At 41.8% G+C, this 19,038-nt stretch overlaps 1 protein-coding gene across 1 annotated transcript; it reads left to right on the forward strand.

Annotated features, from left to right (window-relative positions):
- Nucleotides 1–17,779: 17,779 nt before the first annotated feature.
- Nucleotides 17,780–18,466, forward strand: LOC141026110 (uncharacterized). The gene has a single exon (XM_073502080.1). The coding sequence runs from the start codon at nucleotides 17,780–17,782 to the stop codon at nucleotides 18,464–18,466; it is 687 nt and encodes a 228-aa protein (XP_073358181.1).
- Nucleotides 18,467–19,038: the final 572 nt, after the last annotated feature.

Genomic DNA, 19,038 nt, shown 5'->3' on the forward strand with positions numbered 1-19,038 from the left:
ACCTTCGGCTCGCTTCAATGCTTGTAATCGTCACTAGGCGGCCTGTGGATTTGGATGCAATTTTTTTTATTTCTGGTATTCGTTATACTGCCATGATTGAAGATGAATAAATCAAAAATTTCCGCAAAAAAAAGCTCAGTTAGCAGAGGGGTTAGTCTGGTGACATGGCTCACTTGTTGGATTTGCAATAAGGAACTTATGTTGTTTGTCTAGGGTGAGCAACCTTGATCCAACTTTCACAGGTTGATCGGCACCGTCCATGTATGTGTGGTGTTCCATCTTTGAGTTCGAGAAGGTGAGAATGCCAATGGAGAAACCAATCATCATGACGTCAATGATGTCCCATCTTAGGTTAGTATCAGTGTCACAAAATCGTAGCTTGGATGCAATGGTGTGTTTTCGTCTTGTGAGCTCACTTGTTAGTCTATTTCCTAGTTTGACAAACTTTGTATAATGGCACAGCTTTGCACATAGTTGGCGCAAATACCAAAGTAAAGAGTTTTCTTTTCTCAAACTTTTTTAGAACATTCAAATGGATAAACCCTTTTTTGAGGGAAAATGTCAGTGGCTTTATAATCCTAAAGTAGTAGTTTCAGGACAAGGTCAACATTTCCACTACTTCAAAATACGCTGCATATTAGGTTTCACTAGGATGAGTTTTTGACTATTACGTATTAGTATGTATTTATGTTATGTAACATGAAGTTGATGTCATTAGATTCGTATTCTGAAGTATATGTTTATAATTTTGATTGTGTATGACAAATGTTATATACTAATATTATAATTGTTGATCAAATATTTGCCCTAAAGAGACCTTATACACAAGATAATTTTGAATAGAGTGAGTATATGGCAGGTGATAACTAGACACGACGACCAAACCCAAGGCTTACATTTGCCCCTTACCTCTCTTGTGGGCTTGAAAGTCAAGTTCTCACCTCCCATGAATAAAAAGGGATAAGTATATTTTTTGTCCTCGAACTCTGGCGATAGTATAGAAATCGTCCCTCAACTCCGAAACCACTAAAACTCAGTCCCTCAACTATTCAAACCGGATACTTTTCGTCCCTCGCGACGCTTAAAGTGGTTTTGGTATGACGTGGACCCGATTTTGACTAAAACCGTTCACGTGGCCCGGTTTTGACTGAAAATGTGATAGTAAATGTGCAATCTAGTTCATCATTTACAGTAAATGTGCAGTGGATGTCTGCTTCAAGTTCAAATGTGACAGTAAATGTGCAGTCTAGTTCATCATTCACCGTCAATGTTACATCTGGTGCTGCAAGTTCTCAAGTTGGAGGAAATAAAAGAGCAAAGAAAGTCCCAACAAAACTACTGGACTAGTGTACTTGTACTCATGTTTGTGGTTATCCCTTGTGGTTATGTCAGAATTCAAGTTTGTGGTTGCTTGTTAGACTAATCAGTACTATTTCTCATTTACTTTGCCAGACTTTGAGAATTCCCTTGTGGTTTGCTTGCAAGACTAATCAGTACTATGTTTGTGGTTATGTCAGACTATGTTTGTCACGCAATCTGTTCAGTTCAGTACTCTGTCCAATCATCTATGAACAAGTGAACAATCTGCTATGCATTCAGTTTACACAATGGTCTAAAATCATGTGAACAATCTGCTATGGATCCCATTCATTTTATACAATGGTCTGAAACTGAAACCATCTAGTTAGCATACAATTTGTTGTTACTAAACTAGACAAACATGCGACTGAGATGCTCTGAGCAAACCCAATCTTTCATAAATAACATAAGTCAGATTACATGACGGTCAAAACTAGGCCACGTGAACGATTTTAGTCAAAACTGGGCCCACGTCATACCAAAACCACTTTAAGCATTGTGAGGGACGAAAAGTATCCGGTTTAGATGGTTGAGGGATTGAGTTTTAGTGGTTTCGGAGTTGAGGGACGATTTCTATACTATCGCCAGAGTTCGAGGACGAAAAATATACTTATCCCAAATAAAAATGACTTCCTGCCAAGCAAGTTGACATCCATTTAACTCCTTGATGATCACTCCATTGTCCCATATATTATTCGAATGGATATTATTCACCACCGAAAGACAATCCTTAGCAACCACAATCTTGGAAGGATGATCTTGGCGTATATATTGTTAACGGTTTTTCTTTGTCTCAGCTAAGTACAATGTATCGTTTATGTAATTTAACATAGCGTGACTTGATGGCCTTTGCCCTTCTGCATGATTTGAGGGTGTCGCATGCAAAGCCACAACCATGCATGTACATTAGTTTGAGTGTTGAGTTTATGATACTTAATCGTTGCTTACATTATTATAAGTCTGTGGCTTATCATCACCCAGCACGTCTAGCATGTGAGGACCGCAGGCGTTACATCCCGTGCATTAGTTATTCAAAATTAGGGCTACGTGGAGCTTTACTGGCGTTTCTTCGTGCTACGACAATCTCGCAGCCATTCTCTGTGTCAACACTATTGTTGCGAACTGGCTGCTTAACATGTACCTGGATTATGGACTAAACAACCTTTAATTAAGAGTCATTTTACAGTGCATCCGGACAATATGGACCGTTCATCGGAGCGAATTCGACGGTCCAGATCCGATGCAATACGTTGATGTCACGTGTATTATATCAGACCCCGAGGGGCATTTTCGGGAGAAAAAATATTTCGAACTGATCTGATTTTCCCTCCCAAATATTTCGAGGGTATTCTCGATACGAATTTCAGGGCTATTTTCGGTTCGATTTTTATCCCGTTCGCTATGGTTTATTCTTCGCCGCCGCTAGGGTTTTAATCCTCGCCGGCAGGATCTAGCCGCTCGTCGTGGCCCCTCCCTCCCTCGTCGCCGGCAGGATCTAGCCGCGCGTCGCGGCCCCTCCCTCGTCGCCGGCAGGATCTAGCCGCGCGTCGCGGCCCCTCCCTCCCTCGTCGCCGGTAGGACCTAGCCGCGCGTCGCGGCCCCTCCCTTCCTCCACCCCAATTCCCTCGCGATCTCGCACCACCTTTTCAACGAACACTAGAGAAGGCCCACTGCCCTCCCCACGGCAGCCGCCGGCGAAGAGTCGGCGCCATCCCACCTCCCAGTCCTCCATGCGGGTGGTTGTTTGCGTCCTCTACATATCATTTCCCAGCCATGGCTACAGCTTTGATCTGGCCATGCATCTCGTTCGATGGCAAGGTGGTTGGGTATGGATCATGTTCCGCGGGACTAGATGAAGCCGGCCACCGGCCTCGACGGCCAGCCCCATTCGGCCAGCCCCGACTGCATGATCTACGAACGTTCAATCGTTGCATTCAACATGTATTCTTTCAATTTGGCTGATAGGTGAGATTTGGAGATCAATAGAGATGATAAGCTATTAATTTTAGAATGTACTATAAACAATTCATAGCTTATGTTGCTCAATATTTATGATGCTCGCTTCTTCTTGTGCAATTGCTGGACTGGGATCAACAGACTTGGCATGTGCTTTATATGAAAAATTAGATTCACATGGGATATCCACCTTTTCAAGATTGTTGTTAATTCTTATTATGATGTTTTAGCCTTGTTAAAGGGAGAGTAATGGTCCTCGCAAAAAGCAGAGAGAGAGGAATGAACATTTGATTCTTCCATATGTTGCATTTCATTCTTCCGTGTTTAGTTATGTCCAACATTTGTTACATGCACACACTTGACAAGGTTAGTACAAGTAGTAAATTTTCCTCTGTTTTGCAGGGCTATGACAGAACATGCTATGTGATTCCCTGAGGCCGGATTGATTTACCATGGCCACACCACTGTGCTCCTGAAGGTGATCACTTCAATTCAGCTTTACTCTTGTTATCCTATGCTCTATTTTTTTGACTTCTGTTGTGAGGCTATGCTCATGCTCGTACCTTTTTCTCTCGTATGATAATAGACATATCATAATCCATTATTATTCTAGGGTTGCCCCAGGAACCATTACTGTCACATGGTAGTAAAAAGCAAATATAGATTTCTACGAGATCCCGTAGAGACCAAATTTATTTCAAGAAAAATATAGTAACCAATATTATTGAAGTTTTACAACTTGACTCATGTGCAATGGACTAAGAACACGGCTAGGAAACCTTCTTCGGGACTAAAACCCAACCACGCCCTACTCTATCGCTTTATGGCCAAGTGAACACTCCACACTGCTGGACTAACTGCTTGCATCTTCGTCGTCTTCAACCGCAGCTGCATCCGATAGCCTAGCATGCTTGAACCTATTCCTGTATTTCATTTTGTTGTAGGGTGAATCGACAAGCACAACAGGTAGCTCTTTTTGAATTTCTCGATGTAGGCCTGCATGCAAGGATATGTTAGTATCGTTCCTTTACCTTCAGAAAATGACATAATTTAGGTGTTACTCTACGTACTTCGTCATATTGCTTACTCAGTTTTAGTCCCGTAAATAATTCGATGTTCTTCAGCATGTACAGTGCACAACAAGAACTGCAACATTTTATGTTGTTAGATCAGCATTTCAGATATTAACAATCTAAAATAAAAACAAAAGCTAATATTTTTGATTGACGTTTCAACGGATTTTGGCACATTAATGTTCCGTACTGGCCATTGCGTCACGTTAATGTCTTCCCATGCATTGCTTTCTATCCCATTGACTCGCCTCGCTGCTCTCAGATGTGCTTCCATCCCACGTACCTGCAAGCCCAATGGGATGAGAAGTTTCCTACGACTAATACTTACATACGATGTCAAATCCTTTGTTATAATTAAATATGTTGAAATTCTCACCACGTTATGTACTTCTTTGGGTACCATACAGTGGAAAAGTGAATCAAGAACCTGAATCTCCTTCCTTCTGGGGTTTACGACCACAAGTAACCAGTGGACGTTTTGGCTGTTCGTAGGTAGGAAAACCTGGGTTGCACAGATAATTAGATCAACGTGTATAGTAATAAAAAAATCTGTTCAAAGTCAGGTTAAAATACCGTATCATGTTTCAGGTAGCTGGTGCCTTGTGTTGTTCCAGGAACTCCTGCCAAAGCGTCCTCGTAGCACTCCTCTATCCTACCATCTCTTTCGAGCTTAGCGACGCCGTCCACCCTCTTAATGTAAACCAGTTGGCCGTCCCTTGTGTCAATTGGGTTATCATGACGCATGAGCTGTATCGCAGCATCAACCACCTACAACAATAATCAAGTTAATTGTATTGTACAAAAATGAAACTTCATAAACTAATTTGTGAAATATCTTACTTCGTCACCCAACCATACGGCTTCTTCAGATCCATCTTTTTGGGTGAGGCTTTGTAAATGCTTCGATAGCACGACAATGTCATCAACTAAGACCATTTTTTTTCATGATTCGTACTGTTGATCAGTGATGCCACGAAATCCTGTCGAACCACATCTAGCTGGTCCCTCTGGGTTTCAGTAACTTCTGACCTCTTTTTTAAGTTGCTAGAGCTGATTTTCCTCTTTTTATTGTTCGTGTCCTCGGAATCATTTGTAGACTCTGATGGAGTCTTGTTTTTCCTTTTTTCTTCTCAGTATCGTACGAAGCATACTCGACATTCTTAAATAATTGCAATACCACATTTTTCTTTTCGCCCCCATGATTTGGTGGGGTCGATTCAACCACACTTACTTCTTGCTGCTTTCGAAAGGATTCATCATGGCTGTCATCATCTGCGAAGGCACGGGGCTCTTCGGGCTCTCGCGATCCCGTAGCCTTCACAGAGTGCTGCTTACTCCATCTGTTGAACGGAATCTGTCATACGAAATAAACCGCATGTTAGCCTTTAGCAGATTCTTGCTCAATTATAGGTAAAATGTGCATCACCTGAAATTCTTCAAGGCTTGTGGTGGCTTTGGAATGCATTTGCTTATCCAAACTAGGAGCACCCTGGATATCATCCACCTCTTTCAAAAGCTTATGAATACCACTGACATCCTGTTTGAGTTTTCTTTCAGCTCTTTCTAATGCTTCATCCTGTACGTGGAAGATCACATGTTATTTATGAAACGACAATGATTGTTTCATAATTAAGTTAACATGCGTACGTCAAACTCTTCATCAAGGTTCTTCATTGGGGGCTCCATGTCATCATTTTTTATTCCCTGCTTACAATGGTGCTTAGCAGCGACCTCCGTGACATCATTTTGTTTCCCCTGGTCAGAAGCCTGCTCAGCATTCTCAACAGAGGCCTCCATTGGGTGTGAAGGTGCCTCGAGGTCAGAAAGATGTATGTCCTCCAGTCCTGGAAATATTCCGTCGCGTTTTGTCTTTAAAAAATACATGTTAGTCTGGGGTGTTTTCATAGTAAACTTATTTAGAAAAAACCTTGTACACGTAAATTTCCAATTATATATACTAATCTCATAGTTCTAGGCTTACGTTCAATTCTTTGATGAGGTCCTCTGTGAGCTTGCCATTTGTATGGGTACGCCTAAGGCACTCATCCATTTTCTTTTCAAGGGTGCACATTCTATCAACTTGTTGTGCACCAGCCTCCCACACGAGGGAGGCAACTTCTTGCAAATCAGTCAATACACATCCGACAAGTACCTTAATCTGAGACTTTGAAACAGTTAGAATCATATAACTTCATACTAGTTGCAATGTTACAATATATATTGGGTGCCTGATGTAACTCATTTACTTGAGCGTCAGTCTTCGGTTTGGCCAGCGTACCATCTCGTGCTGGAATGAAAGGCCTCATCAGGTCCTCAACATACTGCAGTTTAGTGTCGTTAGTATGATTTAGAAAATATACATGTTACATAATCCAGGTAATGTGCTGACATTTTACCTCTCCAACTCCCAGATAATTATTTTGGATTATATTGTCAACCTTTTTTGCCTTCTCCTCGCTCCAGTTCTGGATCAACGGCCTTAACCTTGATTCATACGAGATGCTAGAGTCCAATTGGTGCACTCTGAACTTCTCGTAGTATCATGTCTGCATGACAACAAAAGCAGTTTACAAATATTCTCGTACATTATGTAATGTATGTTAGGTAAGTGATAATTGTACTACTACGAGTTACCTGCAGCAGTGGTAGATTCCCCTCCAGAATTGCCTCACCATTTACAAAATTCTTCACGCTATCCATAAGATAGTCAAGCGTTAGCTGTCCAAGATTTGTGCCCTTTATCGTCTCAACGTTTCTAACAATCCCAATATATTTGTTATCCACATACTCCTCTTTTGTTCGGCATACATATTTGCCTATGGTGTACAAGACAAATGGCCTGACAAAATTTGGTGTGCTGTCGCCTTTCATCTTGGCTAGCAATCCTTTGAAAGTTATTTTGGTGTCATTATGGTCTTTCAGTTTCTTCCACAACTCCATATTATCATCAAGATTTGAAGGGACGTGCTTCTTCCCATGGCAGGGCATGCCTGTTATATGCGCTACATCTTCTAGTGTGATCCTACATGGTCTCCCATTGATGATAAAGGCATCCTGCTCTGCATCATATGAATTAGCGATGGCCATGCATAGTACACGTCTGATTTTGATGCTAGGTGTCTTGAGAAGTCCACCCAGTCCTATCAACTAGATGTACATCCTTTGCTGCGTGTTTAATCCCTTTATGAACTCCTCATATGGCGGCAAAGAAGCATCTTGGGTTCAATGGATGTGCAAGTGTGATTAGATTCAGCATGGTATACAATTTAAACACTCATATAGACGAATACAGCTTATATATACCAACATAAAAATTGTGCTCTACGCTACTTCATGTGGTAATTTGTTTACAAGCAAGCTGAGTTCCATGAATGTGCAAATACTAGCATTAGATTCAGCTTGGTTACGTTTGAACGGTCATGTAAGGTAATCTCCATTGCAAGGCGCTGATATGAAATAAAATCAAGATTCGAAAATAAAAAACTATCCAACCGTGGTCTCCTCAATTCTAGGCGCTAATCATGGTCAGTATTATGAAATTAAAACATGGGCCATCGATGCCTTCCATAACTCGTGCGGAAGGAAAAAAGAAGGCAAGCGCCCGCTGCCCTAATTGGCATCGACAAGACCAGAACCTAAGATTTAGCCTGGAATTAATCAATGAACTGCCAATCTGGTAGAAAACAAATCCTAGCGCCCTCCCCTAACGCTCCCAACTTAATTTGTTTAAAAACATGCTGAGTTACATGAATATGCAAACAACGAGTGGGGTTGCAGCAAGAGATCATGGGATTAAGATCGTGGCACGAAAAATAGCAGCGGCTGCAGCAGGAGATCGTGGGGAGTTACCTGAGGATTCATGTTTGGCTCCGTCGTTCGGTCTTGCTGGATTCTTGGGTTGCTCCGTCCTTCGGTCTTGCTGCTTTGGGCGGCGCAGAAGGACGAACTATGATCTATGAGGTTTCAAAGGATCCCTAATTATAGGGATCGTAACAACCCGGGCATATATCCACGTATAGATTTCTTCGGTTGGAGGAAATCAAGGGAGGGGACCCACCTGGTTGAATATTAGGGGGCAATGGAGAGTTTAGCAAAGGTAAGTTATGGTGTAAAAAACTAAGGTAAGTTGCGTAACAACACTTAGGTTTCCTGAGAATCACGATCGTCAAAAAGATATAGTTCCCGATTCTTTGAAAAACAGCCAAAAGAACTGGACCGCTTTTATTATTGGTTATAAGTAAATCACTGGACCTCTTTTAGGATGAAAACTGGTTCTAAAGTCAACTAGGATTGACTGTTCACACGCGAAGTATTTTCCTCTCTCTTGTGAAGCTATTTTATTGCCCATCCGTGCTCATACCTTTTTTCCTCGTATATGTGAGACCAAATTTTGTTGATAATACTGAATCATGTCTGGTGCTGCTCAAGATGGCACGACACCATGGTTTTCGCTTCGGTGAGATTTCGATGAAATAACTGACTTTCATTCATTTCAGCACTCACTGCAATATGTGTCTTTCGGCCAAAATATTTCAGCCTCACTGAATTTCGGCCAAAATATTTCAGCACTCGCTGAAATTTTTCTAGAACTTCTAACTAGCGATGTTAAAAAAATTCTGAAACTTCTAACTAGCGACGTAATTGTTCTGAATCTTGTCCAGACTCCGACGTTAAGAATTCAGTTAACCTTCCTAAGCTTCAAATTCTTGTCAAAAGCAAATATATGTTTCAGTGTCTGCCATGCAGACCAAACTTATTTCAAGAATAGTATTTGGAACCAGTACTGTGAAGTATTACAACTTGATTAATCCGCACTGGACTAAGAACATGGCTAGGAAACCTTCTTCGGGACTAAAACCAAACCACACCCTACTCTACCGCTTCATAACCAAATGTACACTCCATATCTAAGAATGGACCATTTCTGGACTAAATGCTTGCATCTTCATGATCTTCAATCGCAGCTACATCCGATAGGCTAGCATTGTACGTCTTCAGCCTTTTCATGGACTTCAATTTGTTGTAGGGCGAATTAAGAAGGACAACATGCAGCTCTCTTCTATAATTGTCGATGTATGCCTGCATGGGAGGATATGTTAGTATCATTCCATATGTTTACAAAATTGAGAGAATTTTAGGTGTTACTCTGCGTACTTGGTCATAATGCAGTCTAAGATCTTCTCCCGTAAAGAATTCGATGTTCTTCAGCATGTAGAGTGCACAAGAAGAACTACAACAATTAATTCTGTTAGCAGCATTTCACGTATTAACAATGAAAAACATAATTAGAAGCTAATACTGTTGACTGACTTGTCATCTTGTCTTGGTACAGGCACATGCTTTACTGTCCACTGGGTCACGTTAATGTCTTGCCATGCATGGCTTTGTGGTCCATTGATTCGCAGCGATGCTCTCAGATGTGCTTCCACCCCACGTATCTGCCAAAGTCCATGGTATGAGAAGTTGCTCACGGTTCATGGCTAGGTATGATGCTAAATCCTGTGTTATATTGAAAGACGTTTAAAATCTCACCACGTGAACCACTTGTGTGCGTTCTAGGTAGCCGAGAAGTGAATCAAGAATCTGAATTGTAGCGACCAGACCTCAAATGGTCTGTGCTGCTGTGCACCAGTGTCATCCCTGGATCAGTAATGCTGACACGCACAGTACAAATGGAGGATTTATAACAGAGTAGCAATCACACACTTATTACATCGAATATCTCCGAAGAGATTAAGTATGATAAACATGGCTTAAGGCCATCTAAAACGATAACAGCGGAAGACTTGGAAGATAAGTGAGTCCATCAACTCCAGCGGCATCACTGAGTATAAGACCACGACCTAAAGCACCTTACTCGTCGTCTGAAAAGTCTGCAACATGAAACGTTGCAGCCCGAAAACGGGTCAGCACATAGAATATGCTAGCAATGTAACACATAGAGAATAATGAACAATAACAATGCTATACTACATGCAGATATGGCTGGTGGAAAGCTCTATGGTTACAGTTTTGCGAAAAGCCAATTTTATCCTACTTCAAAGGAATAAATTTTATTTAACTATCATGGTGGTTGTGAAACATTGAGATGGTTGACAGCATCTCAATCCCAATTAAATGTCATCAATAACCCAACAAAATTAATTAGAAGTAACATAGTGATGAGATTCACATGATAATCCAAGTACTAGATACTCAAGTTGTCCATAACCGGGGACACAGCTAACCATGATTAGTTTGTACACTCTGCAGAGGTTTGTGCACTTTTCCCACAAAACTTGATCTCCTCCGTTGGATTACTCGCACTACATGGTGTTTGAGTAACGGATGACCAAGACACAGTCTTTCAGAAGTGTTTGCACCTTACGTATGGGTAGACAGTTACACCTACTTTCCCCTACATCTGCTAGTCTACCACTGTAAGAGTTCACACAACTTAATCAACTATGCTAGAGCCCATAATAGCTTGCGGCTGCACACGGAAGTTTCTAGCATGAATAATCTCATGATCCCTTTGAACCTGGGTGGCGGTCCAAAAGAAAAACAGGCAATCCTGGAATACCCAGGTACCTCAATCCACCCAGATGTGAGTTTAAGTTGCCACCTTAAGTAAACCATTATTAACAATCTCACATCTGTCATGAATTTCACTCAAACCCAAACCACGTCTACGAGCATAGCATGGCAATAATAATAGCAACGTAGAAGTAACTCCCAAGGGTTTGAATAGAAAACAGGTAATAGGTTCTACCACAACTACTTCCCAATACCCACAATTTAATTAGATCCTAATCATGCAAGTGTTTGAGGAAAACAGATCTAATGCAATAAAACTGGGTATGGAAGGTATATGATCAAAGTGTTACTTGCCTTGCTGATGATCCGCAAAACCTAGCGATTCGAAGTAACAAGCAGCACACTCCGGGTACTCTATCGCAAACAAACAAGCATACAATCAGTACTCATCTAATGCACAGGTAAAACTCGAATGAAATATCCAACCAGAAAGTTCAACTTAAGAACTCCGGTTTGCAAAAAGAATCAACTCGAAAGAAGCAACGAAAGTCAAACGGCGAAAGAAAGAAACTTCGTTTACTAATCTGGATCTAGGTCAAATTTTACTGTAGCAAAAACTTGTTTGAGTAGGTTAAACGGAAAGAGAATTTCGAGACGAAACTCTAGGCGCTTGAATCGCCTGATTCCGATAAACGAGCGAGAAGTTAAACAGAATCGAAAATTCGATCAGATATCGAATCTGAGATAATCGCAGAAAAATCCGACGAAAAAGAAAAACGGACGAACGGTTAAAGAACGGACGTTCGTTAACAGAGAAAAACCGACGAACGCGTTCGTTAAAACGAACGGTTCGGTGAACGCTCGCAAAATAATAAAACCGAAAAAAAACTGATCTAGGGTTTTTTTTAAACGAAGTGTTTTTTTTAAACGAAAACCGGCAAAGTCAACGGGCGGCGGCAGTACCTCGGGGACGGGCTTCGGCGAGGGCGGGGCTTGGCGGCGGGGTGCGGGGCTCGGGGGGGGGGGGGGGCGGGGTGCGGGCGAGGTGAGGGGCGGCGGCTCCCGGCGGCGGCGGCGGCGGGCAAGTGCGGTGGCGGCGGCTCGGCGAGGCGGGCAAGGCGGCGGCGGCGGCTCGAGGTGAGGAAGAGAGGGGGGGGCTATATATAGGAGGAGGAGGGGGTGGCGGTGCCTTGGGGAAGGGGGCGGCCGGGGCGGCTCGGTGCCGTGGCCATGGCGGACTCCGGCGGCGGCTCGGCGCCGTGCGGGAGAAGGAGAGAGGCGCGGGCGGGCCGGCGCTCGGCTGGGCTTCGGCCCGGTCGGGCGTCGCGCAGGTTTTTTTTTAAAATAAGTTCCGTGGAAAATAAATCGTAGAAAAATAAATAAAAATCAGAAAAATATGAAATAAATTTTCCCCGTGTAGTTAAAAAATCTAGAATAGGGTGAAGATTTTTTTAACACAAAATAAATACTTTGAAAACATGCAATATTTTTAATGCAATAAAAATTGCATATAAAATCCAAATAAATTCCAAATAATGATTTTAACATTTTTCCTCCAGTATTTCAATTGTTTGGGAGAAGTCATATTTTCTCCTCTCGTTTATTTTTAAAAATGAAATATTTTTCCGGAGAGAAAAATAATTAAAACCAAAAATCCTCGTTTTATAATTTGATGAAAGTCAAATATGAAAATACGAGAAAATCCCCAACTCTCTCCGAGGGTCCTTGAGTTGCTTAGGATTTATCGAGGATTTGTCAAAATGCAATAAAACATGATATGCAATGATGATCTATGTATAACATTCCAAATTGAAAATTTGGGATGTTACATGAATCTCCCTCCTTCTGGGGTTTACGACCACAAGGAACCAGTGAGCGTTCGCCATGTTCGTAGGCAGAAAAACCTGGACAGCAAAGATGATTACATCAACATGCATAATAATTAGAAAAATAAATGTGTTTATGTCATGGTGAGATGGTACCAGATCATGTCTGAGGTAGTTGTCTCCTTTTGTTGTTCCATGACTGCCCGCCAAAGTGGCCTCGTGGCAGTTCTCTACCTTACCATCTCTTTCGAGCATAGCGACGCCGGCCACCCTCTCAATGTAAACCAGCTGCCCATCCCTTATGTCATTAGGATGATCATGGCACATGATCTGAATCACAACATCAACCAACTAAAACTAAATTCAAGTTAATTGTGGCATTAAAAAAATTCAAGTTAATTGTACTGTGCAAAAGAAAATTGATAAACTAATTTGGGCAAATATCTTACTTCGTCACCCAACCATTTGTCATCTTCGCCTACATCTGTCATGGTGAGGCATTGCAAATGCTTCTATTGCAGAGCAATGCCATCAATTACCACCAACTGTTTATAAAGATCTGAGGTGTTGATAATTTCGGCCACATAACTCTATCGAAACTTGTCAAGGTTGGTCTCCAGCGTCGAAGCACCTATGTCTGTATCTTTTAAATTGCTTGCACGGTTTTTCCTCTTTGTATTCTTTGTGTCCTTGGAATCGTTGGTAGACTCCGATGGAGTCCTGTTTTTCTTTCTCTTCTTATCACTATCATACAGAACAAAATCTTCATTGCACAATAATGAAGATGCCACTATTTTCCGGCTGCTCGCACGGGTTGGTAGCATGGAATCAACCCCACTATCTTGTCGCTGCTTTTCTAAAGAATCATCATAGTTGTCCTCATCAACTGGGAAGACATGGGGCTCTTCCTTCTCCCTTATCCCCTTAGCCTTGGCAGACCGGTGGTTGCTTTTGGTACCTGCCTCTGCACCCACCTCAATACTGACATCTTCATCATATTGATTTCTTCTTTCTTCAGTCTTTCGCACATTCTCATTGTGCCTCAAATTCAGAGGATCCTGTGATTCGAAATGAAGCACTTGTTAGCTTGCAATCTGCGTGAAATAAAAAAACAAAACCAGTTAACTGTAAAATGTGCATCACCAGGAAAGCTTCAAGGCTTGTGGTGGCTTTGGAATGCGAATCCAAACTCGGAGCACCCTGCGATGCATCCACCTCTTTATAAAGCTGTGAAACATTCTTGAGACTCTCCTTGCAAGCTGCAGCAACAACTCTGTCTTCTTCATCCTGAACGTGGAAGATCATATGTTAGCTACGAATCTGCGTTAACTTAAAACAAAATCAGTTAGATGTAAAATGTGTATCACCATGAAAGCTTCAAGGCTAATCTTGGCTTTTGAATGCTTTCGCGATTGCAAACTAGGAGCAGGCTGCAAATCTTCAGATACGTTCTTCTTGGGGGCATCCATGTAATCTTTTTGTATTCCCTTAGCAGAAATGCCTTTGGAAATGACCTCCGTGTCATCTTTTTGTTTTTGCTGGCGAGTAGTATTCTCTCATGGGACCTCCATTGGGTCCGCAGGTACTCCCAGGACAGATAGCTGTATGTCCTCGACTCCTGGGCGATCAGCATCAAATATTCCATAGCGGTGGTTCTTTAAGAAAAATGTGTTAGTGTGGAGAGTATTGACAGTAAAATTATTTATAGAAACTCACAATGGTATACTTACATTGAATTCTGTGATGACGTCGTCCGTGCGTCTGCCGTTCGCAAGGGTACGCCTAAGGCACTCGTCCATTTTTTTTCAAGGGTGCACATCCTATCAAATTGTTGTGCACTGGCCTCCCACACAATGGAGACAACTTCTTTCAAATCAGCCAATACATGGCCCATGAGTGCCTTATCCTGCAAATTACAAGCAGTTAGGAGCATATGACTTTGATTGTACTTGCAAAGTTACAATATATATTTGTGCGTGATGTTCTTCATTTACCTGGCCGTCATTCTTTGGTTTGACCGGCGTCCCAACTGGTGGCGGATTGAAATGCCGCAGCAGGTCATCAACATACTGCATGTTAGTGTCGTTAGTATCATTCAAAACATATGGTACATAATCCAGGCACACAGTACTAACACTTTACCTCTCCAACCCCTATATAATTTTTGTTGATTATGTTGTCAACCTTCTGTGCCTTCTTGTCACTCCAGTTTTGGATCAGCGGCCTTAATCTTGATGCATACGAGATGGTAGAGTCCAATTGGTGCACCCTCCACTTCTCGTAGTACCACGTCTGCATTACAACAAAAACAACTTAGACAATTTTCCATAAAATTAAATGTATGGTATGTTAATAATGATTGTATTACCTGCAGCAGTGGTAGGTTGCCCTCCAGATTTGCTCCACCATTTACAAATTTCTTGACGCTAGCCATAAGATGGTCAAGCGTAAGCTGTCCAAAATTGGTGCTCTTTATTGTCTCAACGTTTCTAACAATCCCAAGGTATCTGTTGTCCGCATACTGCTGTGTTGTCGGGCATACATATTTGCCTATGGTGTACAAGACAAATGGCCTGACAAAATTAGGTGTGTTGTCGCCTTTCATCTTGGCTAGCAATCCTTTCAGAGTTACTTTTGTGTCACTGGGGTCTTTCAGTTCCTTCCACAACTCCAAAGTATCATTGTGATTTGAAGAGACGTGATTCTTCCCCATGCAGGGCAGGCCTGTTATATGCTCCACATCTTTTAGTGTGATCCTACATGGTCTCCCATTAATTATAAAGGCATCCTGCTCTGTATCATATGAATAAGCGATGGCCTGGCACAGTAGACGTCTCATTCTCATGCCAAGAGTCTTGAGAAGTTCACCCAGTCCAATCAACTTGATGTACGTCAGTTGCTGTGTGTTTAAATCTTTTATGAACTTCTCGTATTGCAGCAAAGAAGCAACCTGAGTTTCCTGAATGTACAAAAAGTGTGATTAGATTCTGTATGGTATTCATTTAAACACGCATATAACCGACCAATCTATGCCAATATCAAAATTGTGATCTACAGTACTGCATGAAATCATAGAGCTTCTGGGCCATATAATGAACACCAGACATAGAAAAACAAGCTATCTCTGTCGGCAAATTGACTGATAATAGTATTGATTTTTAGTAGAAAGAGCAGACTTTGGTCTATGTACACTACTAAAGTTTCAGGCGTCACGCTTACGAAAATAATTGCATACATGATCAGAAGATCAATAGTTTATAGATAATCTCGAAAAAGGAATGTAGCAGTTCCATTTGCAAGCATTCAAGAGCACATACTCCTTAGTTCCAATCAGATTAAAAAAGATCAATTAGTAAAGACCATGCAAAATTAAGGGGAATCACCAACAGTTTCAATCACTGGAGATTAAGAACTCATTTAGAAAGCCTATGCCAAAAAATTAGCAATTTCCAAATTTTAAGGCATATAAACAGAGACGATAACCCTGATTTTATTGCACATCTAAGTCCTATGTCATTGATTTTATGCTAAGATTCGTGCAAGCCTTTTTTTGTCATTTTTTCTTTTCTTTCTAGACACACCCATCTCCCTTCGGTAAAATAGGGAAAATTATGGGATTGCATGCAGACTTGGGAAGGAGGGAGTATGCAGAATATAAGGATCTCGATCGTTACCGGAGGATTCTCTCGATGGCGACCGACTTCATTGCCGTTCGCTTTCATCTTTTGCTTCGCCAGCTTCTCCGATGTGCCCTTCTCTTTCGTCGGCTTCTCTGACATGCCGTTCTCATTCATCTCATGATTCGCCGACGCAGGCTTCGAAGATGACGGCTCCGTCGGTTTCACCGACCTGGGAGCTACTTTGGGCAGCGTGGGGTGGTAATTCGGTGTAGTCATGGAAGGCTAGGTATGGGAGGTGTGGGGTGGGAGGCGTGGGGTGGAAGTATACGATCTATGCCGTGAAAAGCTTCCTATTTATAGGGGATTCTCTAATAACCGATCACAAGGAAATATTGGGAATTTGGGATCTCAGGAAGAGGTAGTTTTAGATCACGTAATGTTTATTTATAGGGGATTCTCTAACAACCCACCACAAGGAAATATTGGGAATTTGGGATCTCACGAAGAGGTAGTTTTAGATCACGTAAAGTTTTTTTAGCTAGTTTTTTTATTTTGAGAATTTTTTAGCAAGTTTAGATTAGTAATCTCAACCGTGAAGCGTTTGGGCTTCTTGTGCCTTCTTATACGGGCCTATTATGATGGGATGAGCCCATTTGAAATGTGAACATGAGAAAGGAAGCGAGGACTCCAACGGCTGCGACGAGCCCCATCCCAATTATTTAGGACGAGCATGCGCGAGGGCGCTTCGTCCTCACTGCCACGACTCTCCAAAAACGGTTCCTCTGCCGCTGCGTCCTCTCGATTCCCTCTTCCTCTGCGTTGCCCACTCTCCCAACAATCTGGCTTCTGGAACGGTGAGTTCTCCTTCCTGTCAATTTTGTTAGTAGTTCTCAAGTAGCAGCACATACGATGGCCTTCTTCTTGTCAATTTCTTGTTCTCCTGCTTCTTTATTTTGTGCGCACAGATTCAACTGCCTTCAACATGTAGTCCATTGCCTTATGAGAATTTCGCACACAGATTCATCTGCATGCAACATTTAGTCCGTTGTCTTGTCAATTTATTGTTTTTCTCCTGCTTCTTTAGTTTGTACACACAGATTCATCTACATGGGCGATGAACAATTCATAGATACATGTTTATTCTTGATTGTTGATGCAGTTGTTTAGATAAATATTTCAAGAGCGTAAATTTTGATTGTTAACTCGCATATACTCCCTGTGCAAGGAAATATAACAACTTTTGGCTCACTACTTTAGTGATTTCTTTATAGAGGGAGTACATGTTTAGTTTAAATTGTTCATGCACTTGTTTACATAAACTTTCAATAGTGCCAGAATTACTATACTATCTTTCATCTCGGCTTATTGTTATCATGTTATTGTCATGCTTCAAGTCTTATACTGGTTTCATCAATTACAGTCCTTCGGCATGGCGTTCGAGAAAGATTATGCTGCTAGGGCAGATGGAAATACCGAAATTTTTGTGAAGTACACGAACATGGCTAGCTGTGTTGAGTACTGCATTGGCAGATTCAAATACTGGCTGCGGAACCACGACCAGAAGATAGTTGCACTAGATGTGGAGTTCACCTGGCCTCGTGGTCCGACACAGAAGGCTTCCGTGGTCCAGTTATGCGTTGGCATCTACGTCCTCGTGTACCACATAAGCGTTGCTGATGAGCACTGCGGCCTGCTTGCCGCCTTCCTGCTCGACGAGGAGTACACCTTTGTTGGGGTGGACATCAACAATGACGAGAAAAAACTCAAGCGTGTTGGTCTGGTGGTACGAAACTTTGTGGATATCCAGAATATGTGGAGAGTTCCTGATCCAGTGACAATTAAGCCAAAGTATGGCTTGGCTGACTACGCTGGTTCCATCATCCACCACAGCTACTACAAGATGAAGGATGCTATCACAGAACATGACCACCATATATGGGCAGAAGCGCCCTTGCCCTTGAAGAACATCTATTATGCTTCTAGGGACGCGTATGCCACCTATGATGTATACAGGCGACTAGTGAACTTCCAAATGGGGTTCAAGAGTCTGCGCCAGCATCTCGCCAAACCATCTAGGCGGTCAAGGAAGTACGGAAGGAAGAATGAATCAAACTAAAATGTTTCTTCTATTTATCTAGCTGATAGTCTGTAAACTTTATTATACTGCTAGTAAGTCGTAAGTTCAAATTTCCTGCAAGTTGAATCATCCTTTATTCTAGCTATCTTGCCTAATTTGATCCGCGTTCAAGAGATATTATACTTAAGACGTTTATTTTGTTGCGGTTTCGCTAGCTATGATACAGAATGCGATAGCCATTTTTACCAAAAGATTATTTCAGATTTATAATGAATACTGTTCTCAACTGGGTTTGAATAGAGAAAATTTATTTTTTAATTGCATAGAGAAAGTTCATATTTTTTAATCAAAAGAAGGGTCACCCCCCTGATTTTCCATTAACAGAAACCACATGGTCTTTGAAGCCCCTGATACAAACTACAGCTAGAAACTAAAGTAATCAACTAGTAGCACAAATCATACATGGTAGCAAACCCAGCCAGACTTAACATCAAGGTCCAAAAAATAAGACTACGGCAAAGGACAGAAAATATAGCTGAGAGATGCGCAGGCAACACCGCAGTACCCTGTGACTCCACACTTGCGATGAACTGTACAATTCACCTGCTACA

The sequence above is a fragment of the Aegilops tauschii genome, chromosome 6, assembly GCF_002575655.3.
Source record: "Aegilops tauschii subsp. strangulata cultivar AL8/78 chromosome 6, Aet v6.0, whole genome shotgun sequence".
Classification (NCBI taxonomy): Eukaryota; Viridiplantae; Streptophyta; class Magnoliopsida; order Poales; family Poaceae; genus Aegilops; species Aegilops tauschii.

What these genes read in the sequence shown, in the direction of transcription:
- LOC141026110 (XM_073502080.1), top strand. Translation starts at nt 17,780, where the DNA reads ATGGCGTTCGAGAAAGATTATGCTGCTAGGGCAGATGGAAATACCGAA.